Genomic DNA, 24418 nt, shown 5'->3' with positions numbered 1-24418 from the left:
TATTATATTTTAGGACAGTTTGAAGGCTAAAAATTGTTATATTTTTGGATTGTGTAACAGTAGCTTTTCCGAATCTAGATTATAACTTGGGAGTTTTTTATTCTGAGAAAAGTTACGGTGGCCGGAAGCTCCTCCAAATAGGTTCTTGATCACACTTCAAAGTCCAAAGATCACGATTCCTTTGAACACATGATTTTTAAAACAAGGAATAGGATAAAAGCATAAGAATAGATTATCACAAGCTATGTAATATTACAGGATTTTAAAATACTATATATGGACACTATAGGTAACATTTTTTGATGGTTCACAGTAAATAGAGGAATTTTGGAGGAAATCATACGTGGAAGAGTAGAGAGAAAGAGAGAATGTGCATTGGACTTAGCAAAGAAAAATAAAATATGAAATGTGAGCTCATGCTAAATTTCCTAAGAAATAGGGTGTAAGAATTGCAATACGTAGGAATATTTAGTCCTATTCCTTTGATCCAATTTTTTGCGGGCCAGACGGGCTGGCATGCTTGCCTCTGGCTCAACACGGCCCGCCAAAGTGTTGGGCCGTTCGTAGTCTCCCTGCTCGGCACGTTGGGCCATCACAGCACGGCCCGTTTAACCAATCGTGCCTAGGCCGTGCGGCCCGTTTGGCCCCTTTCCTTTTCCCACGCTTCGCCCCCACCTTTGGCTCCTCGCGTTCGTCGCCGGCGCCGCCGCGCAGCAACCAGCGTTCCCCTCCCCCTCCGGCGATGAGCTCAAGCCGACGAGGCGGCAAGGAGGCGAGGGGCGCCGCCCCCGGCTGCGACGTCCGCAGCCGCCTCCCTCCTCAATTCGCTCCCCACCACATGCTCGCGAGCTTCCTCCTCGTCGGCCACCGCCGACCATCCACTGCAAGGGGGTCGCCGCGGTCGATTCGAGCGGAACGCGGATCTCCCCCGCCTTACCAGCAGCTGGTCCAGCTCGACGGCGAAGCGGCCGATCCGGCGGTGGCATTCGACCCAGCGGCTAGGTGCTCCAATGGCGGGATTGCTCGGCTGACTTCTCTGACCACCGCCTGCTGCTGCTTTCCTCACTCTGACGATGACGATTGTTGTGAGGATTGTTTACTTCTCTTTTACATATCTCTTCTTAGGATGGGGTATTCGAGACTTAAAAAAAAGTAATAGTAAAACAATAGTTATACCGTTAGTAAAAACATACAGTTTCTAATTCAAAATGCAACAAAGAGGAAAAAAAACAATAGCAAATTAATTTTCTTGATTTCCATAGTCTGCACTTTTCTTGCCTCCAAATCTTCTTTGCGCTCTTATCTGTATTGCTCATCTATTGTGCAATAGAGTCACACAACGTAAATGTAATGTTTGCAATTTTAGGTGCGGTAGCATGTAATCATTATAATTTACTAATCTGATTCAGTTTTACACGTTCTTGGTCTTCCCTACTAATTCACTACTGTTTTTTAGGTCATGAGAATCAAGCTGCACTAGGTGAGAACTAGAAAATTGGCGTGCCCTTGGCGCTCTTACTACTTACAACCAATGCATATAGGCATATAGCTTATGGTCTTCTTTATATGTTGGTTAATAATTTATGAAAATATCATGAAAATTTTTTCCGCATTGAACAAACTGATCAAATTACCACAGATTATGCAATCAATTATTTGATTTACAGCATTTACAAGCTGATCAAACAAAGAATTATGCAACCAGCACAAAGATTTTCCCAAAGGACCACAAATCATACTTTATTTCGCATCCTTTACATCATGTACACAACATTTGGCAGATTTTCGACCTACTAGGAGATCAGATCATCATACGAATCAAAATGTCATCTTTGCAGACAGTTAAGCTCCTACAGCTCTGAGCTTTTCCTCCTTATTCCTACCTTTGGTTAGCTAATGAATCAAAAATGGACTGAAAATTTACTCTCTTTAGTCCTGCAGCTCTGAGCTATCTTCATAAAGAAAAGGGGCATATGAGGGCAGCAGAACAGCATCCGCATCGGCTTGCTGGAAATTTCTTCTGAGAGGAAGAAGAGCAGCGGCGGCATCACCAGCGTGCTGTCCGACGACGGGGAGCTCGCGTACAATATTTTTGTGCTGTTAATTAGTACAAATTTCGCTTTACAATTAATTGAGAATTGACTAAACTGAAAATTATAATATTGCTGCAGGAGAACTTTACCGGCTGATGTGTTTCTGCTCCATTGACTGACCTATCCAACCCAAATTTTCTCTTTGGACAGACATTGGTTGTACATTCTGAAGATAAATAAAGGGTTATACTCAAATATGTGGAGATGTCTAATTTCTGAAATTACAACGCAACGGCATTCTTCTAGAATTAAGTGGATATAATACCACTGAATATTCTTGCGATAAGAAAAATATATGAATAAGGAATTGAGCTTTGACATGTGTTCAGGAAAATTAAAGCACTAAGGAAATGTCATAAAAATTTGACTCTGTAGTATTTATTAAATTGACTCAAATTCGTTCGAGTATAACGGAAAGTTAGTGAAATCTGTGAAATCTGCCTTTTCTTCTGTCTAGACATAATATATTATTTGGTGATTTATAAATCAGTCATTTAAAAAATCGAAGTAGCTCAATTAACTAAAAATAGACTATCTTATTGATCATACTCGTCATATAACTACAAAAGAGATGATCGGCGTTGAGCTATCGTCGCTACAAATTACAGAAAGTTGAAGTGTGTCAACTGGATTTTACAATGTGCATATGCTCATATACTGTCGAAAAATTATCCAACTTCTCAGCTCTAGCCATGTATTGTAGTGTCTTACTTGCCCATGTTTGAATCAATTTCTTTTGAACTTTCATGTCAACATTGCTAAAGACCACCAGTTAGTGCTGACAAAGCCTAATTTGATCAAGTTCGTATCTATATCAATACATCATTATATATTAAGGGAATAACCCTGAAACCTGTACACTATAACCGGTTAGTCTTCTCTGGATTCGCACCACTGGATACACAGCCTAAAATGGACACCGGTGGTTGAAGTTGTAACAGATCAAAATGTCATAACACTGGTTTTGCTAATTCTTTCTCCGCTTTTCACTAGGAGAAATCACATCAGTCAACTCCGCCACTTCATTGAGACTAATCGCGACAAGTTTCGTCTGAACTGAGGTTAGTTCAGGTAGAAGTGCAATAGGTGGAGAAGCAAAGGCATCCATTACATTGATGCTTTTTGTCTGCAGGCAATGGCAAGGCCGGTTTTTACAGCACTCACGCTCGTCGTAGCCCCTGTTCTTGCCTGGAGAACTGTCTACAACAGCCGGATACAATGCCTTCCTGCAGTTTGTTGGGCTGCTGGTGGAATTTGTTGGGCTGCTGGTGGCATCGTCAACAGGGCTCAGTTCTTTACTCTGTGACTTGTTCTTGTCGACAGAGCTTGGAAGAAGACCCTTGCGCTTCTTAGGGGATGGAACTTCCGGTTTAGTATGTTGAGAAGACAACACATCATCCTTAGCACTCACAAGGAAACTAGACTTGCTATTGTCGAATTTGGTCCCTCTTCTCCTATCACAGGTAAACAATAAACAAGTCAGCAGAATGGAATATATATGTCTTCTATTAAGACATGAAAAAGGACCTGCCAGTAATTGCTATTAGACCGAGATTAACGAGCTCTCAGGCAAATGTAAGAAATGTGAAGAAAATTCAAGGCAAGTGCCCAAAAATCTAAATACTTAGTACTTAATAATGTTTATCAACAATAGTTTGCCAGCTGGCTAACATATGCATGTGAAAGAAAGTCTTTTTGTCTGTTTGATCCTGTGCTTGCACTAATTACGTGCCAAACACACATGATCATGTTCAGAAGCACATGATAAATTTCTGCTTATAATTAAAATGCCATATAAGGTCAATTAAAGTTTTATGCGAATAACATTGTTGGCAGGTATATTAGCCCATTAAGCACTAGTGCTAGTGCTACTGCCAACTGCAGAAGCAAAGCTACATGTATTTAAATCAGCAATAAATAACTCATGTCGCTGTAAGAAAAAGCACCGGCAGCAGCAATATTGCATGGACATTGCTTAGAAGCTGCATCCATCGTTCAAATCAAGAAATAAAATCATTGTGATGCGTATAGATTACATTAAACTTGTTTATACCAGTAATATTGCAGAGTGTCCAATGGACACGAGAGTTAACAAAGGTTGAATGAATTAGAGAACTAATTGTGCTTCCTGTAACATGTCTGCGGGATAACAGCATGATCACATATTCTTTGGAAGACTGGAACAATGTAGTAATAGTGTAATACTAGGTAACTGCAGAGTGCTCAACGCAAATATAATTAAGCAATGTTTTTGGATTCTTGAGCATTCAAAAGGTATCCTGCTTTACTGTAGTGCCAGACAATCTGACGCGAGATGTTCCTATGGATCGATGGGAACAATAGCTAGCAAATTTGTATGTATATTCGTGAAAGAGAATACTAGCACCACCTAACAAAACTACTCCTTCAGTTTGGAGTACCAAATATCAAGCCTGCACAGCTAAACAGCTCCTTAGTCCTTCCGAAAACCACGAGCTCCTTCAGTAAAAGTTAATTTTTCCACAATGTTTCAAAAGTTCAATTTCCCGACCACATTGTTAAAACGCAAGTAAAAACGATAATTAATCACATCTGCCCACTCGAAAACTAATTAAGCACACAACAACAACAACAACAACAACAACAACAACAACAACAACAACAACAACACATGCTACTTTTCACGCATCATCAAAACGATCATCCCTCATAGGCCAGAAATTTCTCAATAAATCCCCAAATTAGTTAACGTAACATGTAAAAAAAACAAAAAAAAACTCAAGGATCAGTGATCGACATATTTCGACAAAAAAATTCCGAATATATATACTGCAATAGTACAAAAATATCACCCTAAGTCTTCAAATTTTCCATCGGCAGAGGCACAGGATCAATGATTCTGACACCAAATGAAGCAGAAGTCCGAATCGAAATTTCAGTAAATTTCCATCTACACTGCTCAAAATGATCCGAGCAGTGAAGGCACCCTCAACGATTTCGCTAGAAAAGCATTCGAAATCCAAAATAACCCAGCACGACAACCAAAGGGAAGCTCGATATCTTAAGGCGCGCGAAGCTTTGAGGCGGATTGGGGGTGAAAAACTGACCTGCGGCTGCGGGGCAGCGCCTGCTGGAGCGCGTCCATGGTGTCCAGGGGACCCCTGTACGAGCTCTCCACCTCGCCGTCGCTCTCCTCCTCCTCCCCCGCCGCCGCGGCGTCCTCGCAGTGCACCATCCCCACCCGGCTGTCGCTGCCCCACCCCGCCGACGACGCCGCCGCCGAGGCCGCCGCGGGGCGGAGAGCTCCCCCGAGGCCGAACAGATCGCCGCCGCCGCCGCCGTGCCCGCGCCCGCTCTCCATGGTGATCGGCATTGCTCCCTACCCCCCACTCCTCTCTCGCGAGGCGCGAGCTCACATGCGAAGAGAACTAGAGAAGAGAAGAGAGGAGAGGAGAAGCGGAGCGGCGCCTCGGAGACGAGACGAAGGGTGGGGGGCTCGAGTCGCGTGGGGCTTTGCGCTTGCGACGGGTGTTTCGTTGGGATTTGGCACCATGGCCTTGCACACACTGACGTGTGGGACCCACCAAGTATAAGGCAGAAACACGCTCTGCTTTGGTAAAAATGCTCTAGAACGTTATAAAACTGGCAAAATATGGAAGACACAATGTAAAGAGTAGTACCATTTTCTAGTGTGGGGTGCATGAAGTAGCATTGTATTGAAAGTCCAGTCTATGCAGTGGCATTTTAGCGGTTTTCTCGTTGTTTAAGTTTGTGGATTCTCCTAATAGACGAGCCACGAACTTAAAACATAGTCTAGCTCATTACTTACGCGCTCTCCTCTTTGGTCTCAAAATCTAGATCTAGGTTAGCTTCAATTCCATGTCTCCTTTGCTGTCATCATCTCACTATGTTGTCACCTGACCTCACCGACACTGATAGGTGTCAATGTGCTAGTGCGGCTTGCTCGATCGTCCTCCTCTCCGCCCCATTTGTGTCGATGTGCTCATGCCACCAACATTGCCCCACCGCCCTATACTGACCCTGGCTCCGGCGCTAACGCCACCTCGCCGCCCACCTTTGGTCCGCCGTCTCCTAGGCTAGCCCTCTAAACCCAATTCCCTATCTCCCCCTTCCCAGTTCCAACCTCCACTTACTCACCCTCGAAACCCTAACCCAGTACTTATTGTATGATGTCGCTTATCAGAAAGCGTTCACGTCACATACACGTGGTTGAGGATTAGGACATCAATAGGTTTGTGGGAAGAGAGGTTTCGACTTAGGTGCTTTTCAGAGAGCTGGGTATTCTATGCAAGGTAGTAATACCTATTTGGAGCTCTAAGAAATAATTGATACTCCTATATATCAAGTCGTTTGATAGTCAATGTGTATTTTTTTTCCTTTTAGTATCCCCTTCCGGCAATGCCAAAAATATATTTGGAAATTGGATGTGGTGCCATGGTAAGAAAGATGGTTCTATTTGGGCCAGTGCACTGCATTGTTTAATTTGGCATTACCGAAATGATTTTTGACAATAATAAATCACCTAATCCTACGTGGGTTATCTTCAACTTCAACTAGCACAACACTTGGTTGTTGATACTATCACAAGAGGGGAAGGATATTATGCGTAATGATGTTATATTTCTAGATAAGGTAGCTATGGATCTTTTGTTCCGCTTTGGATAGTATAGTACATATAAAATTACTTGTTAGAATATATATAAGTAATTTGTCTTAATTTTTAATTCAGCTGGTTATCTTTTTTAGAGGAGTTAACTATTAGAAAAAGCATTTTCGTCGATGTTGGGCTTTTTTTTCGGCAGGCGGGTATGGCCATCGGAGCGAAAACCCCGCCGGCGAGAATGATTACTGGGGAGGAGTTGGCCGTCCGCCTGTGAAGATAGCATATCGCAGGAGGACCATATAAGGTGCCGCCTGCGTAAATGATCTTTGCAGGCGGACCACATAATGCGCCACCTGCAATAATCGCAGGCGGGCTCCTTATGTGTGCTGCCTGCAAAGATGTATTTTCGCAGGCGGCCCCTTATGTGGTCCGCCTGCGAAAATAGCCCTATAAAGTCTTCTTCTTTCTCGAGCCCTGTTCATTTCATCCGAGGTTTCTCTCTCCCCTAACACCAAAAATATAGGGGGGGGGAAGGTTTTTGAACTTCAAATCTTAGGGGGATTTTTCTACGGTGGTTAGATCTACACCTTTACACTCTTGTTATGCATTTTTTTTTATAATTTTAGAACTCTCTTTGTGATGAATCTATGCATGCAAAATTGTGAAGAAAAGCTCAATGTTTTTTCTTTTCTTTTTTCTTTTTACTTTACGGACCAAAATTCTTTGCAACTGTGCCTGGAAAAGTTCCAACTTGGCAAAGCATTTTTGGTCAGATCATGCACTTGATGATGGTCCATGGAAGATGAGAAGGTTACATAAGTGGTACATGGACGCCAGCAAGAAAGGCCTAACTAATTTAACAATTCGATCACCGCCTGACTGCTTCGCCGGCGACGGTTACTTCTAGCTAGATTTCGCTGATCTGCACACCATCTATCGTCGCGATAAGATGGACGTAAACTTCGTCGGTGCATGGTGCCTGTGAGTATGAGTGCACATTTATTATATAAATAAATTGATATAATACATGTTTACATGTGATTATTATTAACAAACTGCTTTTATAGGATGTAATACATGGATGCTGAGAAGACAAATCAATCTATCGGATATCTGGATCCAACAAGGATCTGTCAAGCACAACATACCGTGACACAATCACCAAATTCCAAGCAGCTCAAGGACAAGACGCCTGAAGAGATAGAATATAAGAAGGGCTTACACAAACAGAAGTTGATTACTGTCGCACAATACATTGGATGATCCTTCTTACGCTTTCAAAATAAAAGAGTCATTCTAGCCGCGTACAACTTTAAATAAGTCTAGTAGGTTTTTTTTACATATCTGTGTTATCTCATCCGTAACTAACTGCACCTTCCTTACCATGTAGCGATCATTACATATGTTTCATTATCTACCCGAAGCACGGCTCCGTGACAGTCCTCGACCCCCTTGATTATCATCACAAGACGTACAAACAATTTCTAACAATTTTACAATAGTAAGTGATTCTGATACTCTTGCATGTCTACTATTAATATATTATAATTAAATCTCCTCCTTAATACGAAACGGTAAAGAATCTGTACAGTGTGTACAACTACTACAAGAAAAAGGGTGGAGAGCAAATTCAAACCAGGGAGAAGCTGCTAATACATACATATTGGCCGGTAATAGTCCACACAGTTAATATATTTCAATTATTTTTCTAATTACAAAATTTAACTTTTTTCCTTCTATGATATGCCATTAAGTGTCACAAGCAACCTAGAGACATGGTCCTTTGCAGGGATTACGCATGCGAATTCCTCAGGGTTAATGGGAGATACAAGGTTAACGCAGAGGATGTAATTCTCTCGACTCAACGTATAAGTGCATTAGAGAACTACGCATCTAGAACCTACTATATATATATATATATATATATATATATATATATATATATATATATATATATATATATATTGTGCAAATTAATTAAGACAAGAAAGCTCAGGGTAATAAATGCAATAATTAGATGTGAAATTTGTTGATTTATACTCGCCCACTAGCGATCAACATATAGTGCCCATAGACCATAGTAAAAGATCGGTAGCGTGTCTCCCATGGTCCATTGCTCGGCCAAACAACCACCGACCAACTAACTAACCTACCTAGCTACCAACAACAATACAAGATCGATCCTTCAAATGGTTAATGAGGATACACTGCCTGATAAAGCAGTTGATCCTGTGGGAGTACACATTATTATTAGCTCACTCTTGCAGCCCACAGATATTTATCTATGATGCAATGGATTTAAGGACCCATGTGGTATTTATTTGGATTTTGTGCGTCTTTGACACACAATGGTTTGGTATCTTCTTCTTCTTCTTCTTCTTCTTCTACTACTACTACTACTACTACTACTACTACTACTACTACTACTACTACTACTATTTTGCTATTTATCGTTTCTCAAGAAATTCTACCTATGTGGGTATCTCATTGTTCAGGAATCAAACTACCAACATGGGCACTTTTGAATTTAGAAATTTTACATACTAATTTTTATATGAATTAATTTGATTCCCATGGCACTTAGAAAATCATTCTTTCCAAATATAAGACTTCAGTATATGTTTTACCGGCTTTTCTTAAAAAAGTTGTCTTTTGTGCAAGCAAAATGATTTTGGCCGTGAAATAGCCGTAGCCATGGGCGGATCCAGGAACAAAAAATTGGAGGGGGGGGGCTCAATTACGCAGTTTCTTTAACCTCTAGCCATTTAGGGGCCTTAAATTTCATTAATGGTGAAAAAATCGAAGGGGGTGCTCCAGGGGGTATCCATGGGTCTTGTGGGTGCAGGGAGGACTTGGTGTAGGGGGGACTCAAGTCCCCGCTGCACCCACGTTGGATCCGCCCCTGGCCGTAGCTCAACTAGTTAGGTTTCTAGTAGTAAAATCTGTACACCTGAGTTCAAGTTCTAGACTTGGTACGGGTGTTCATATTTATGGCTAGTTTTTTAGGTGGTAGGGCGATGTACTCATCAATAGCGAGATATCTACGGTGACTTTATCAATTTTAAAACATACCAATTTAGTTTTTGGAGTTGTTCATAGGAATGGTTTTAGCTATCACAAAGATGTACTAGGGGCTTGTTCACTTTTAACACCCATATGTTTGATTTAAATTCTTACCAAATTTTGATAGAAATTTTTCAGAGTAGAAATTTCTAAAATTGTCAAAAACTGGTAGGATGAGATTGGTAAAAACATGTTTGGTTCCTTGCCATACTAAAATTTGATAATACCGAAACATGGTAGGATTAGAACTGACAGTAAAGTAAACACGCGCTAGATCTTGGTAGTGGTGAGGCCAAATTTGGAGAACAAACACATACTACCCACACAAAGAATGTACATCCAAAACTTACCCCAATTCAGGTCCACTGTCCACATGGCACATACATATATACTCCTAAGAGTAAATCATAAATGTGTAACTTTTGCATGGACAAAACTAATCAAGGATCATGTGACGATCTGTCGCACGTACTACGTGCAGCCGTACACCCCCACATAAATAGTCATCGCATTTACCGAAGATGATTTAATTTGCTCAACCCAAGACGATGTACTACTGCTAACAGCAAAGATAATAGTAAACTATATACTCTCTCCATCTAATTTTAATAGTCATATTTCTAAATCTAAAAAATTTACTTTTGATAGGCATATTTCAATACAACACCCTATCCTCTTAATAACTTTCTCGAATTTAATGCGTGACTCTTCATTCATCCACACAAGATTAACGACATGGGCATCGAGAAATGTAAATATTAATGAATCGCTTTTTTACGAGAAATAACTAGTAGCATGTTTAAATAGATGATAAGTATAATTACTTATCCTTGGTCATTATACCAAGATAAAATATGACTATCAAAAGTAGATGGAGAGAGTACAAGCTATATGTTTACGTAGAAGAGAGATGAAGAAAAGTGAAAAGTGTTCGTTCTCAAAATAAGTTTAATAGTATAGCCAACTATTAACTCTAAATCATCCACTGGTTTTCTTCTATCTGGAACTCGCTTTTCTTCTATCTTCTTTTATCTCTTCCACTGGTTTATGATTTGTTATTGTACTTGCTCTTATGCAAAAGATAGCTCTATACGTGCTTAAAAATATGCATTAAATTTCAGAAAAAGAGAGAGGAGGAAAAACATAGAGCTAATGTTAAAGCTAAATTAGTATACATGCTACTTTTAAAATGAATTTCAAATAATTAGTGAGTTTTACTATTAAACTAGCTCTAAACATATTGTGGCCGGGTAGCCCGGATCACGTTGCCCCAGCCGCCGACAGACGCTGGGGAAGCAATGACTACCAGGTGATCGATCCAGTTGATGTGAACCAATCTTTTTGTCACCTCGTTAATCAATCGATTCAACGTACAGTAGTACGAGCAGGTACATGTACACGTATCGAGCTGCACATGCTTACTCCCTCAGTCAAAAAAAAAAAAGACAAACCCTGATTTTCGTGTTCAACGTTTGACCGTCCGTCTTATTTAAAAAAAATATGAAAAAAATTAAAAAGATAAGTCACGCATAAAGTATTAATCATGTTTTATCATCTAACAACAATGAAAATACTAATTTTAAAAAAATTTCATATAAGACGGACAGTCAAACGTTGGCACGGGAACCCACGGTTTGTCTTTTTTTGAGACGGAGGGAGTATTTATGCCAGTGTCCTTGCTTGGGATTAATTGCTGTACTTAACTAATTACGAGGCAGCTAACACATGGTTCAGATAGATATGGTTCAGGCATGTACTGTTAATGTTGGTTGATAGAATTCAACTGTCAAAAAAGCTTCATTACATACGGATAGATATGGTTCACACTTCACAACTATCAGTACCACGGACTTAGAAAAAAAGGGTCCATGATTATGTTGCAGTAGTGTGAGCAATTCTGAATGGAAGTGCACTGATCAGAATGCAGTAAAGTAAAACTATCACTCTGTCATCCATATGGGCAAAAAGATTTGAGAACTTGTATTATACTCATGGAAGAGGCATCTGAATTTCTCATGTACTATACAACCTGTCACTCCTGTGTATGAAATGGCAGAGGGTCCATCCATCCACATAGAAAAAGGAATGGGTGCCCTTGCGCCGTAAACAGATGCTAATCTTCCATATGTACATTACGATTTTGCTTTTTCTTTTTTCACTTTACAAGTTACAGATCTCTCGATGTATATACATACTATGATCCTCGCCTAATCTCTTCAATGTGTGCTTCCTCTTCTTACTGTATAGAAGAATGAAATAATTGGCCGACTAGCTGCGTTTGGTTTCCAGTTTCTTCAGCATTTACCTATGAGCCCGGCTACGTTTTGGGCAATATCTTTTTTGGCCTGCAATGAGACCGGTGAATCGCCAATGTACATACCGAACAGAGCCCCTGTTCACCAAGCAAGAGTTAAGTACAGTTAAAAACAATGAACTTTATCGTACCATAAAGATGCACTAGGCAAGAAAGTACTTATCCAGATGCAAGTCATGGACAGTGATCCAAGTGAAGCGGGTGGAAAATATTGAGAAAGTGTGAAGTAATGAAGTAAATTTGTATAAGTTTTGGTGTGACAAGTATACACTTACTGCAGAGGTCTTTGCTCTTAACAGCACCAATTTGTCTGCCATCAACTGCATGAAAATGTTTTTTTTTGTCAAAATATGTGGATGTGGCAGTAGAAAACTCACTCCTCAAGACATACAGAAGATTCAGTTACGGTCTACGGTACTTACTTTCTGTTATTAGCTGGCCATCAGAAGTTTGGCAGAAGTCGATCTTTGTACCCTGCAGTTATATTAACAGTGTTTACTTGTATCTAAAAGTTATAAACATACGGTAGCCAAATCCTGTGTTCAACCTTACCGCAGGAATAGGAATGTCTTCATTGAAGTAAGAACCAAAAGTTTTCAAGCAATGATAATCAGTGTTGGGATTCATCTGTTGAAAATACAAATACAGAAGTCACATCAGTATGAAGAACTCGTAAAAGAATTAAAAGTATCAGCTGAAGCAGCAACCAACAAGTACCTTCTGGAGGCGCAGGCCAAGTGACTTCTCAAATACACTGCGAGAAAAACACAAAAAGGTAAAATGAAACGTCTTGAATAGACTAAAGTCATTTTTTTTTATGAGAAAGTAACAATCAAACAGATCTTTACAAACATGACAAATCAAAGAAACATTCAAGCAGATCTCTGTAAACATAAAATGAGAGTACTACTTACTCTCGCACTGCACCAATGCTAAGGCCGTTGTAGTGAAGTACCAATCTAACTCTCATAGGAAGGTTTTCCCTGGAAATTGAAGATACAAAACTTCATTAGTCCCCGGTGCACATGTAATCATCCTTTTTTGGAAAGAAGTGTCACATGCACAAGAAGTATCAAGTTAAGAATCACTTTTCATAACAAGTAGATTCATATAGACTTTCATAAGATCAAAATATCAATAATGTCATGGATATATGTATGGCACATGAATGGACAAGTGTGTACACATGTTTTGAAATGTACGTAGATCAACTAGCACAATAACACAAACAGTTCAATTTTTAATACATCCTGTGGATCTTGTGAGGGAAACTAAACTTGTGCAAACAGTTGCCAAAAAAAAGGTGCAAGCACTACCACATTTATGTGTGCTAAGCATATGAATAGGCAGAATTGTAACAACAGGACAAGACTGGAGATATATATCGAGGTCCTACCTCAAAAGATCATCATAGAAATCTGGGTTGTCCTTCAAGTTGATGGTTGGAACAGAAGCATACTTAGGTCCCAGCTTCTCAGAAATAGTATTCGGTTGCAGATCTATCAAGAAAAATGCATGGTGCACCGTTAAAAAGAAATGATGGAACATCAGAGAAACATTTTTTTGTAGAATGTACAGGTAAACAACATAATAGAAGCACAAAAAATATTTACTCACATAAACCAAAAGCGTACAGATCCAAATTTTTGACCCTCATTACTTTCACACCTTTGAAACCCATCCCAACAAGGACCTGCAATTAATTATCAATAATAATGTTACATGGAGACGTCACACTAAGAATTCAGAGAAAAATGATATGCTGATAGTTCAGAAGTATCACATTATATGTAAAATGAAGACTAAACTGAACTAACTCAATTCAATTGTCCACAGATCATTTGTAGTAGTGTACAATTTTCTGTATACATATTAAATCAACACATAAAATAAAACTATGTGATTCAAAATTGTCAGAAATGAATTAATCCAGAGGATTTCATTTCCAGTTCATAATACAAGTATATTGGATTTTACATGACTAGCCTGCACGCCTATTAAAGAGGAGGTACACAGAGAAGACATTCATGATAATAATTTTACGACATAACAAATAAGAAAAGTGTACCAAAAGGCAGTACCTGAAAAAATAAGGTAAAGTATCCCAGCAAAATAAGGTAAATTACCGTTGTAGATGGACTGGAGTCATCTTCGAGAAATGCAGGAAACTTGATTCCAGTTTTTGGTTCAATTGCATCTCCCTGAAATATTGTGCTTGGCACTGCAACAGATCTACTTTTTATGCATTTGTCCTCCAGATAAGGCTTATCCATAGGTCTGCTGACATAGTCCTTGATATTTCCCAGTGCCATTGACTCTGCGAGCGTCTTCAGTGATCTTTTTAATTCATACAGTGAAATGAACAGTCAGTGAGATATAAGCATAGAGCCCAAGCAAGAGCAGGGCACAAATAAAGTGTCGTACTGTGTGCCTTACATATTTTCAAGAGGGGGTACAATAGCCATGGCACCAGCCAGAGTAAGAACATTGCAGGCATGTTGCTGCTGAAAATCATTCCAGAGTCGCCCAAGTGTTGTGCTTGCGAAGTTAGCTAAAAGCAGTTGTACAGCATGCTCTTCTCTTACTAGATAACCAAACTGCAATACAGCCAAATTTTGCATACGGGAGCTCAAATGATTGATATGTGACTGGCAAGCTCCAGAGCTAGGGCCTTCCATACTCATTAGCCTACGTAAATTCTTGGGATTAGACACTCTAGAAAGCCAGTAGCAGAAAGCTCTGGCAAACTTGTTGAGGCGATCAAATGCTTCCTGAACAATCAAATTTCCTGAAGAACAGATCTGCCTGTGCTGTCGCAAAGAACTTCCCACCATTGTACCGGCATGCGTAAACAAGCTCAACCCAAGATCATGAGACATTGGAAAATCTGAGGGAAACTTGTGTAGGTATCCCAAATCATGGTCGAGATTGGACAACATTAACCGATCGGCCTTCATGTTAAAATGTTATTCCCAATATAATCTTCAGAATGTAGAAAGTCTTCAGAGAAAGCTTTTGAATGTACGGCGAGGAAAAACTTTGTGATCTGAAAATTTTAACAAAACTATGGAAGTCAGCTATAAAACCTCTTTTACACCGTGAATTGCACAAACAGCATCTAATAAGGAGGTGATACATATTTTGTGAAATTTAAAAAAAAAACAAATTTCACATCATCTATTGAAAATGGACCTGAAAATGAGTTGTCCTTCAAATTTACCCTTACAATTGCCAGGATTAAATGATAAAAAATAACACTAGCTTTCTTTGTTCTCATATCAGCAAATAGAACTTTACTTTGGGAATACTAAGAATGCCCCCATTATATGAAATGCAAATACCATTTGCAAATATTGACAAACAGTATCAATTCAATCAATCTAATCGGACCCTGTAACTACGCCAGCAAATGCACAAATTTACGCCCTACAAGCCCCGGAGAACAATAATAAGCATTCCCGTAAAAAAAGAAAAGAGGAAAAAAGAAAATCCAATTTCTCCTGAACTGGATGCATTCGCAACGATCCAAACCTGGCCGATAGACTATAAATCGCGCCGTGTCCAGATCAGCGCACTGGAGGAAGAACACGAGAGGATCCGCGAGTGCCACCCCCCCTCGATCGATCGGTTGCGGATCAACCAACCGACCGACCGAATCCGAACCCGGGGGAGAAGATGGGGGAGGGGAATGGGATCAAAGGCAACCGCCCTCCTCCGAATCGCCCTCCTCCTCTCCTCCCGTGAGGCGAGAGAGGCGAGGCGAAGAACGCGTGCTCCTCCTCCTCCTCTCTCCTCTCCTCTCCTCTCCTCTCCTCTCCTCTCTCTGTTTTGCTCTTCCTAATTCGAGGAGAAGGCGACAAAGAGCTCAATAAAAGTTCCCTCCCTTTTTGTTTTCCACAAAAGTTCTAGAACAAATTGTTATTTACATATAGGTCCTCGTCACGTGCGAACTGGTCCAGGGGATGGGGAATAGTTTTGTTTTTGGATAAGTTTAGGGGGTTATGCGTAAGAATCCCCGATGGTTTCGGAGAAGGTGCGGTGCGGGGGGGATATTCCGGCGGGGGAGATCGGACGGTGGGGAGCCGATGGTGGACGGAGATGCGACAGGTTAATAATAAGGGGAATTGATCCGCGTCGACCGTGGAGACGGGGCGTGGACGGCGCCTGAAACACGTTTAAAATGGACCGTTATTTTGTCTTTCTTCCTTCTGGACACGTGTTGGCTTCTCCTAGTAATTTGATAATTTGATTTCACATATTACTTTCCCAAAATATAAAAACCTATGATTAGATAGAACATACCATAAAATTATGAATCTAGATAGGGGCGTATCCATATTCGTAGTATCATCCGGTTTTAGGTTGTAATATTTTGGAATGGATACAGTAGGACTCTACGTCACTTTTGACTTCTCGATTTTTAAATGCTTCTTCATTCAGACTTAAAGTTAAACATTTTAATTTTCACCATCATTTTTTTTATAAATTCATATAGTTTAATATCGTAATATTTGTATTTCAAGATTTATATAAAAAATATTTTCAACAATTCATGTATTATTTAACTACATTAACTTAAAAAATTAATAGTTACAGATAAGCATGTTTGACTTAAAATAAACCTAAAATGATAGATAATTTGAAACATGGGAAATCAAATCAATTCAAAATCAATGCACCAAAATCTCAGCATTTTTAGCAAATCAGGTGCTTAAAAGGGAAATCAAATCAATTCAAAATTTAAAATTTAACTACCAAGGTGACTCAGAGAATCTTTCGTCTCATCCTTATTTTTTGCTAAACAATTTTATAATGCTTATATTTTAGAAACAGGGAGTAGTAAAAAAAATATGGCAATTGAGTAGGCAAGTGATATTAAATGATAAGAAAGTAATAAATTTTGATTTGTACGATAGGCTAAAATTTATGTATCATGTATATGTATAAAGTTGATCCCCACTAAGTATAGTTAATGCTAATTCTCTTTTCTCTCATGAAGCCACATCAACTTAATTGTTTTTAGCTTTTGGATGATTTATCAAGGGTGTAAAATGCATCTCTTCACATCACCTTAATTGTTTTAAGTCTTTTGGATGATTCATCAGGAGTGTAAATTACATCTCTTCCTCCTAAAAGGCACATCATACAACCTAATCATTTATAACCTATTTATAACCTTTGGATAATTAGTAAAGGTAAAGAAATATATAAACACATGAAAAAAAATGGTATAGTAGGTAACAAAGAAAATTTTAGAACTCGTGTATACTATATTATCACACAATTCTTCCGCAGCAACACACGGGATACCCATCTAGTTTTAATAAGTTTTGAATGCTAGAAGACAAAGGGAATAGTATATACACCCATACTTTAACCGGATGATCCATAGTTTGGCCCTCTTTGTTTAGGCTTAGGCTTATTGGCCTAGACTTTTAAGTCAGCTTATTGGCTTATATGATTTATAAGCCAGTGGATTTAATGTCCTAAGTTTAGTGGTGGAGTCATACATCTATCTCATATAAGCCCAAAAAAGCTTCTCCAACCTAACTTTTGGCTTAATAGTGTTAGAGTGACTTATGGCTTAAAAAAACCAAATGAAAAGGTTGCTTGTTTGTTTTGGCTTAGACTTTTCGACTTATAAGTTGGCTTAAAAGCCTAAACAAAGAGGGCCTTTAACTGGTTAAGATAAACAATAGTAAACGAAAAAGCTTATCCAGATTCATACTATTATTAGACGACGAGCACCTTATATTTTTTGGATGGAGGAAGTATTAGGTATGATTGTTGAGCCCATCCCTTGTTCCTGTATTTTTATTTTCTACCAAGTCAAAGCGATGGCTGCTTATGTACCACTCCTAACAAACATGTCGAGAATGGAAGTTGACACCTAGCCGCTAGTAGGTACTGCAAGCCTCCAACAGAAGCGGCTACATACCAGCCAGCGGGGACGATGTTCCAGATGACACAAGAACAACAAAAGCTACATAATTCAGGGGACCAAGCATTTGCTGGCTGCCTGGCTCCATTGATCCATACACAATCACACGCAACATGCCAGTCGATCATTGGAAGGCCAGTTTTCAGAGAAAAACACAGTAACAACAGAAGGTTACAGACTACGGGAGACTCGTCCATGATCGCATCAGCAAGCTGCTGACTCCCACCCTCAATATCAAAATCAGGAAACTAGGTCAGAGATCATTTGTTGTTCACAGAGAATGTGACATCAGTTTCAGTTTAAGAACTGATGGAAGTGCACAGGGCAACGACGAGTGCACAAAAACACTAGGCATGTGCTCCGGCTCCCCAGCACGAACAAGAAACAGATCTACTTATTTCAGGCAAAGGATTATCTAGTGACATGTCGGCAGCACATGAGCTTTCGGTGTTAAAGGCAGAGATAGTCTGCATGCGTACATGCTTTTCTGAGACACCTGCAAAACGTTAAGGATGCCATGAGGGCATGTCTGTTGATGATAGATATGCATGATCTGATCAATCATTATGTGTATTGATCAAAATTTTTAATCAAGGGCAACAACTGTGTGCGAGACATTCTGTATCCTACTTCAGGAGGAAGATTATCTACCTAAGCAAATAGCATGGATTTCACAGCTTCTAATGCGACTTGTTTAGACAATTAATTAGGATAAAAAATGAAATGATGACGAGGAGTGGTATAAGGTGATACATTGTGAACTTCATCCGTTTGCCATCCTTTCTGATGAATCTAAGCAGACTGACAGAAAAATAACATAATGTTATGGTCTGGAGAAGGATACGACTTATAAACAATCAAAATTATATTCTACACAGATGCCAATGAAAATTATAATGGCAGATGTTAAGAAGTCATGTAGGGTAGTCATACAGGAAGTATCCGTGTGCACGGCTGCATACTAGAGGTGCACACAGCCACAGGGCAAGAGAAGTTGACATCTTACCTTCAAGCCATATGGGTAAAGATGGCTTTCACATCTTCAAACACCTCAGGGGCTGGTTTTGTCGCATCAATCTGATCAAACAATGGATTAGCTGGAGGTAATAAAAGCGCATGCGTTGACAAAACATACCAACCAGAAACTGATAGAGCACGTGCACAAAAATATGGCCATATCTGATGATGGTGATCGAAGTAGTCTCCAACTGACAGATACCATTTTAACACAAAGTTCTTGCACTTACTTAACCTTCCCCTGTTTGCTGAACTGAATATCATATTTCTTTGTGGCAATGGGACTCTAATCATGCAGCGCAAATTTGTTGCTATATGTGGAGTTTCAGGGCCTTTATTGTACACTTTCTGACATAGCATTTGCACAATGCAACAACTTAATCGAGTAATGAATCAAGTGATGAGAAAGGATAGAGGCCATATGTTAATTCAATCACAAACGATCAATTAACATACCCTGAAAATGACAATCTACATATATCAGACTTAAGAAAACATCCAATCAGCTCACAAATATGTGTGCTCTACTCAAGGGTTTTATTTTTCCCCATGGTCCCTGCTAAGGATATGATATGTTGTGCATCACTGGCTGATTGCAGTGCACAAAACGAGATCAGAGTAAACCATGCTTTATTCCATGTGTACTGTGAATTTCAAGTTTTGACCCTGAACCATACAGCAGTTTACTATATGATATTGTGTGATTATCTTAAATGATGACAAGTCTATAAATCCGGTAGGGAGAATAAACTGTACTGCAAGAAGCATGCATAACCATTACAAATGTACACACCTTCTTAACCATGCCTTTTGACTCATAATACTCAATGACAGGCAAGCTGGATTCTACAAAAACTTTCAATCTTTTCCTGATAGTCTCAATGTTATCATCACTTCTTCCCTGCAAGGCAACAAGAAAAAAATAATGTCTGAAGAAATAAATACTCAAGTGATTGTGTCAAAATTTATTTAACAAATTAATATCAGAGAAGAAGCAAACCTGGTTGCGACCCAAAAGGCGCCTTTCCATTTCTTCCTCAGAACAATCGAAAAATAGAACAAATTCAGGAGATATGCTTATCTGAAGCAGTTGGAAGTAAGTAACCAAGGTCTGTAATTGCTTTTAAAATGTAAAATATGAACACTAACATACACATAAATAAAATTCTCCTACTGCTCTATTCAAAACAATGAAGACTAAGTAAGCTTACAACACTCTCAAATACAACACGATTCTCTTCGTTCCGTGGAAATCCATCAATGATATACTTGTCATTTCCACCTTTTATTATGGCTTCTTGCAAAAGCTTTATGGTTATCTCAGATGGGACGATTTTCCCTTCCGTTATGATAGTGTCAATCATGGTTCTGCAAAATATAGAACCAGTAACTAAGTGAGTGAAACAATAAATATGGCATGTGTACATGGGCAAATGCATGTGTGTGTTTTTACCCGTTCTCTGAACCAGAATTGATTTCTGCACGCAAGAGTTCACCAGCGCTAAGATGGATAAAACCAAAATGCTCTACAATATTGCTGCACTGAGTTCCTTTTCCACTTCCAGGACCACCTGTTCATGGATGCTACATCAGATTAAACAACACACACACATAAATACAGTTATGAATTAACAACAGCATAAGAAGGAACTGACAGCAAGTTCACTTTTCTTCTATAAAGTGGCAGTCAAAGGCATGAAATTACTTCTAAAGAATAGAGAAAACAATACCTAGAACAAATATAATTTTAACTTTCTTGCCACCCAACATGTTCTCATTAATATCCTGCAGAAGGACAATTTAACCCATCAGATTGTATGAACACAAAAAGATAAGCATGAGGGTCAAATTCAGGATCCAAATCAAATTGGTAACTGAAATGGCTGGCTGACTTACAGGTTAAAAGAACAAGTATGCATAAATAAATACTATGTAAAATACATATCCATGGGATGCATGGATTTAACCATATTCTCTCACGATGGAATGAACTGCAGATGAATCCTCCAGGAATCTGATAAGAACTGCAAGGTAATGTAAGAAAAAACTACCTTCTTTTCAGTAAGGACGTCTGGATCATCCATGGCTGTGCTCATGGCTACAAGAATACCCCCATGATTCAGACTAAACATCAAGTTGGTGCATAAGTATTTTGCAATAGAACCAAGAAATATGCATCATTCAGAAGTATAAAGCAATAGTGCAAATGTATTCAACATTGCACATGCATAGCAGACCACAAAGTAAGAACTATCCAATTCTAGGTTGATCATGAAGTCCAGACCCTTTCATGGTGCACAGATGTGTTGGTTTGGTCCAAATATTGAATTTAGCTCACGGCGCAAGAGATTATCCCACCAATTTCCTGCCAACAACAGTACACCAATCCCCGAAGACCACTAAAGACTTCGTTCGAGGGTTTTAGTAAACCTCTCCCCCCTAGTAGGTTAGAACTTAGAACTAAATAAGCAAAGCAGTAGTTAAACATCGACGATTCTCACATCCTGCGAGAAATTTTCAATCTAATCTACGGACTACAGCAAATCAGATCGGGAACAAGAAGCGTGGCGCGGAGAGAGAAGGGCCGGAAAACACGCACCCCCTAATTCCTACCTGCTGAGCTCGTCGCTGGAGAAACCACCGGACGAGAGGGCGAGGGAGTAGCCGCGCAGAGGCGACCAGACCTCCACGCATCCGAGGCAACCTGGCGGCGGCCGGGCGGCGAGCCGCGGCGAGGGGCGGAGGTCACTTGCCGGTCACGGTGGCGGTGGCGGCGACGGCGAGGGGAACAGAGAAAGTAGTAAAGAAGAAAAAAAATGAATTTCTTTTTTGGATTTTAAAAAGTGGCCGACGAACAAGTCAAGTCGGTGCTCGGGGCTTGCTCGTTTTGATTCGTCAGACTTGGGGTAGACGGTTACGATTTAAGACAACAACTAGAAAAAGCGCGGCTTTGTCACGCATGGTACAGTGAGCCTGGCCAATTGGGCCTGTAAAAAATTAAAACACATATGTAAAAGAGCCGTATTAACAGTAAAGATAACTAAGCTGTTTATATTAGAGCTTATAAGTTGGCTATAAGATTATCTCTATATTTCGTTTCCTCTCTTTATGTTACTTATAAGAATTTAATATATTTACCTTAAAGCATGTGTAGAGCTAGATTTTACTTGAAAGCCAACAATATTTTTTAAAAAAATCTTTATCCTCCACATAAGTTTATAGTCCACTATTAGTCTATTATCTTTGCTCTAAGAGCAAATTTTATAAGCAAGTTTTATAGCAAGGTGATTAAGACCTCTAATTTATTCATATCATCAACTAACTAATTAAGATGTAGCATACTGGTTTCAATTTGCATCCAAACCACACCATTCTTTTCTTGGAGTTTGTGAAGAAATTACCACTTGCATGAGGGGTGGTTACTTCTCGTATACTATCTTAGAGCTCATACTACACCTAACTACAAATATGTAGTCTACTTTTGTTCTCTCTTCTTCGTTATTCAATAGCTAGCTTATTGCTAATAAAGGGACAAATAAAGGAAACGTCCATCATTTTTCACCCACATGTCGGTGTGTTTTTACATAAAAAAATCTTTAGAAAAGTTACCTTTTAAAGAAAATCATATTTCAATTTTTTTCATGTTTGAAATAATTATTAGTCAATTAATCATGCGATAATGGCTCACCTAGTTCTATATATCTCCTTAATATTTTTATCTCCTCTTAAACATAGCCTAAGGTATGTTTGGAACTCAGAAAAACAAAATACATGAAATAAAATATTTGAAATATAAAACACATAAATACGTGTGTAAAACAGAGGAATAAAAACCATAGAAAGTTTGAAAAGATGGATGTTTGGAACATAGGAAATTTTAGTGGATGATTTAACTATATCCTGCTAATCCGTATTATTACTTTGATCCACAAGAAATAGCGGCCTGCCTGACTAAGCTTTGTTGCCAGCTGTTCGGTGGGAATGTGAGAAATCAACGTGTTTGCACTACAACATGTATGCATACCATCTCGTCTCTTCCACGTAAAGGCGACGGATTGGGAAGAAATTTCTGGACGCGCACGCACGCAGGCAAGAGCATTTCATCGATCCCTGCACGCGCGGACGCACGTTTCGTCGTCGAGCCTGCAAAACCGGTGTTGCCACGTGGCACCATTCTCCTTCCGTTTTTTGGCATTGAATTCGTATTATAAGATTCTTTCACAGCTATCGGTTCAAGTGGCTAATATGTGAGCCAGATTATTTTAACTTATAAATAGATTCGGGGATTAGTCATTTACATATTTATTATTATGCTAGCTTACTGCTCTACGCACATTGTGACAGTGATAAGCTCCACTAGAACAAAAGCTTTAGTTTTGTGTTGGGTTTCATTGGGATTTTAGGTAGATTTGGTTCAGTATAATAGTTAAGTTTATTCAGGGCCACACAGGCCCCCAATCTTAAGGGGCCCAAATAACTTAATACGTGTCACAGGACCATTAGCCCAATAGATTAAATCTATTGAAATGTGCAATTGGAAACAAAGGCTGAGCGAGCACGTCGATTCGTTTTCGGCGCGTGTGTCGATTTGAGCGTCCTCCCGTCCGTCTACCCCAATCCATACGCTGCGCCGCTCTCGCACTCGCACTCACCGTCTCGCTGTCCAGCTCGACGCTCGGCTGCTCGTCGCTCGGCTTTTGGCCCTCGTCGCTTAGAGCAAGATAATAGTATAAGATAATAGTATAGCTCACTTTTTACTATTAGACTATTTTAAAGCTAACATACATAATAGATTGGCTATAAGGTTGGCTATAATTTTCTTCACTTCTCTCTATCTCTCACTTATATATTTAATGAATTTGTCTTGGAGATTATGTTAAGCTAGCTCTTGCATGAGAGCCAACCCTCTTGATTTTTTGTTACCTCTCTTCTCCATATAAGTTTATAGTAGATTTATAGCTCACTATTATTATACTTGCTCTTACCGTCTGCACGTCTGCTGACGTGCCGCAGTAAAGCGGCAAGGTAGCAACCAGCGAGCAACGTCTTTGGGCGACCTCCCCGGCGATATGGCAGCGAGCACAAGCGGCAAGCTTAGCTGCCCTGCACACACCAGCAAGGATGCCGGGTACATGACCTAAATTTTTATTCTGATCGCTAGGTTTATGGTGTATCTAATATGTATACTAGATTAAATTTTATTCATCTTGTATCTATATATGCATAGATTTAAGTAGTATTTCAACTTCTAAGAAATGTCATCTGCAAATCATTGAAAACTTTATTTCAAGAAATACTAAAGGAAAAAGAAAGATACTTTCCAATTGGAGATTATGCACAAAGACAATTTCTATTAAGTTTATATTGCTAAAATATATCATGGAGTG

At 39.5% G+C, this 24418-nt stretch overlaps 3 protein-coding genes and 1 non-coding gene across 14 annotated transcripts; 1 reads left to right on the top strand and 3 right to left on the bottom strand.

Moving 5' to 3' along the window:
• The first annotated feature begins 687 nt into the window (after nucleotides 1–687).
• LOC107278053 (uncharacterized) lies at nucleotides 688–2288 on the top strand. Its single transcript, XR_003242758.2, has 5 exons — nucleotides 688–1085; nucleotides 1457–1480; nucleotides 1782–1841; nucleotides 1934–2081; nucleotides 2172–2288. It is a non-coding gene; the product is annotated as an uncharacterized protein (transcript).
• A 704-nt stretch (nucleotides 2289–2992) lies between these two features.
• LOC107276491 (uncharacterized) lies at nucleotides 2993–5554 on the bottom strand. Its single transcript, XM_015786511.3, has 2 exons — nucleotides 5180–5554; nucleotides 2993–3547 (listed from the first exon to the last, which is right to left on the bottom strand). Exons 1-2 carry the CDS (start codon nucleotides 5443–5445, stop codon nucleotides 3061–3063), a joined length of 753 nt encoding a protein of 250 aa, XP_015641997.1. The 5' UTR covers nucleotides 5446–5554; the 3' UTR covers nucleotides 2993–3060.
• A 6162-nt stretch (nucleotides 5555–11716) lies between these two features.
• LOC4340426 (fatty-acid-binding protein 2) lies at nucleotides 11717–15917 on the bottom strand. 2 transcript variants are annotated; one of them, XM_026026263.2, is made up of 11 exons: nucleotides 15605–15917; nucleotides 14510–15119; nucleotides 14155–14410; nucleotides 13691–13766; nucleotides 13470–13572; nucleotides 12988–13056; nucleotides 12791–12827; nucleotides 12626–12700; nucleotides 12496–12547; nucleotides 12349–12393; nucleotides 11717–12151 (listed from the first exon to the last, which is right to left on the bottom strand). In XM_026026263.2, the coding sequence occupies exons 2-11, from the start codon at nucleotides 15028–15030 to the stop codon at nucleotides 12054–12056; spliced, it is 1332 nt and encodes a 443-aa protein (XP_025882048.1). In that variant the 5' UTR covers nucleotides 15031–15119; nucleotides 15605–15917; the 3' UTR covers nucleotides 11717–12053. The 2 variants fall into 2 exon arrangements, with proteins under 2 accessions (XP_025882048.1, XP_015643868.1); XM_015788382.3 differs by having other exon boundaries at nucleotides 14200–14410.
• Nucleotides 15918–18057: 2140 nt separating this feature from the next.
• LOC9267059 (UMP-CMP kinase 4-like) lies at nucleotides 18058–21892 on the bottom strand. 10 transcript variants are annotated; one of them, XM_066311389.1, is made up of 10 exons: nucleotides 21645–21892; nucleotides 21083–21129; nucleotides 20762–20816; nucleotides 20485–20602; nucleotides 20243–20399; nucleotides 20032–20142; nucleotides 19825–19932; nucleotides 19021–19091; nucleotides 18768–18815; nucleotides 18058–18510 (listed from the first exon to the last, which is right to left on the bottom strand). In XM_066311389.1, exons 2-8 carry the CDS (start codon nucleotides 21125–21127, stop codon nucleotides 19023–19025), a joined length of 663 nt encoding a protein of 220 aa, XP_066167486.1. In that variant the 5' UTR covers nucleotides 21128–21129; nucleotides 21645–21892; the 3' UTR covers nucleotides 18058–18510; nucleotides 18768–18815; nucleotides 19021–19022. The 10 variants fall into 10 exon arrangements, with proteins under 10 accessions (XP_066167486.1, XP_066167487.1, XP_015643872.1 ...); XM_066311390.1 differs by having other exon boundaries at nucleotides 20032–20112; XM_015788386.3 differs by lacking the exon at nucleotides 21083–21129.
• Nucleotides 21893–24418: the final 2526 nt, after the last annotated feature.

The sequence above is a fragment of the Oryza sativa genome, chromosome 6 (assembly GCF_034140825.1).
Source record: "Oryza sativa Japonica Group chromosome 6, ASM3414082v1".
NCBI lineage: Eukaryota > Viridiplantae > Streptophyta > Magnoliopsida > Poales > Poaceae > Oryza > Oryza sativa.
This window is presented reverse-complemented; position numbering and strand designations above follow the sequence as displayed.

What these genes read in the sequence shown, in the direction of transcription:
- LOC107276491 (XM_015786511.3), bottom strand. Translation starts at nt 5,445, where the DNA reads ATGCCGATCACCATGGAGAGCGGGCGCGGGCACGGCGGCGGCGGCGGC. An exon ending in GCGCTGCCCCGCAGCCGCAG is followed by an intron (nt 3,548 to 5,179) that starts GTCAGTTTTTCA and finishes TACCTGTGATAG; the next exon opens with GAGAAGAGGGACCAAATTCG.
- LOC4340426 (XM_026026263.2), bottom strand. Translation starts at nt 15,030, where the DNA reads ATGAAGGCCGATCGGTTAATGTTGTCCAATCTCGACCATGATTTGGGA. An exon ending in TCTGTACGCTTTTGGTTTAT is followed by an intron (nt 13,573 to 13,690) that starts GTGAGTAAATAT and finishes TTTTCTTGATAG; the next exon opens with ATCTGCAACCGAATACTATT. An exon ending in TAAGAGCAAAGACCTCTGCA is followed by an intron (nt 12,152 to 12,348) that starts GTAAGTGTATAC and finishes CTTGGTGAACAG; the next exon opens with GGGCTCTGTTCGGTATGTAC.
- LOC9267059 (XM_015788386.3), bottom strand. Translation starts at nt 21,725, where the DNA reads ATGCGTGGAGGTCTGGTCGCCTCTGCGCGGCTACTCCCTCGCCCTCTC. An exon ending in TCCAGCGACGAGCTCAGCAG is followed by an intron (nt 20,817 to 21,644) that starts GTAGGAATTAGG and finishes GTCCTTCTGCAG; the next exon opens with GATATTAATGAGAACATGTT. An exon ending in GCCTTTTGGGTCGCAACCAG is followed by an intron (nt 19,933 to 20,031) that starts GTTTGCTTCTTC and finishes GTTGCCTTGCAG; the next exon opens with GGAAGAAGTGATGATAACAT.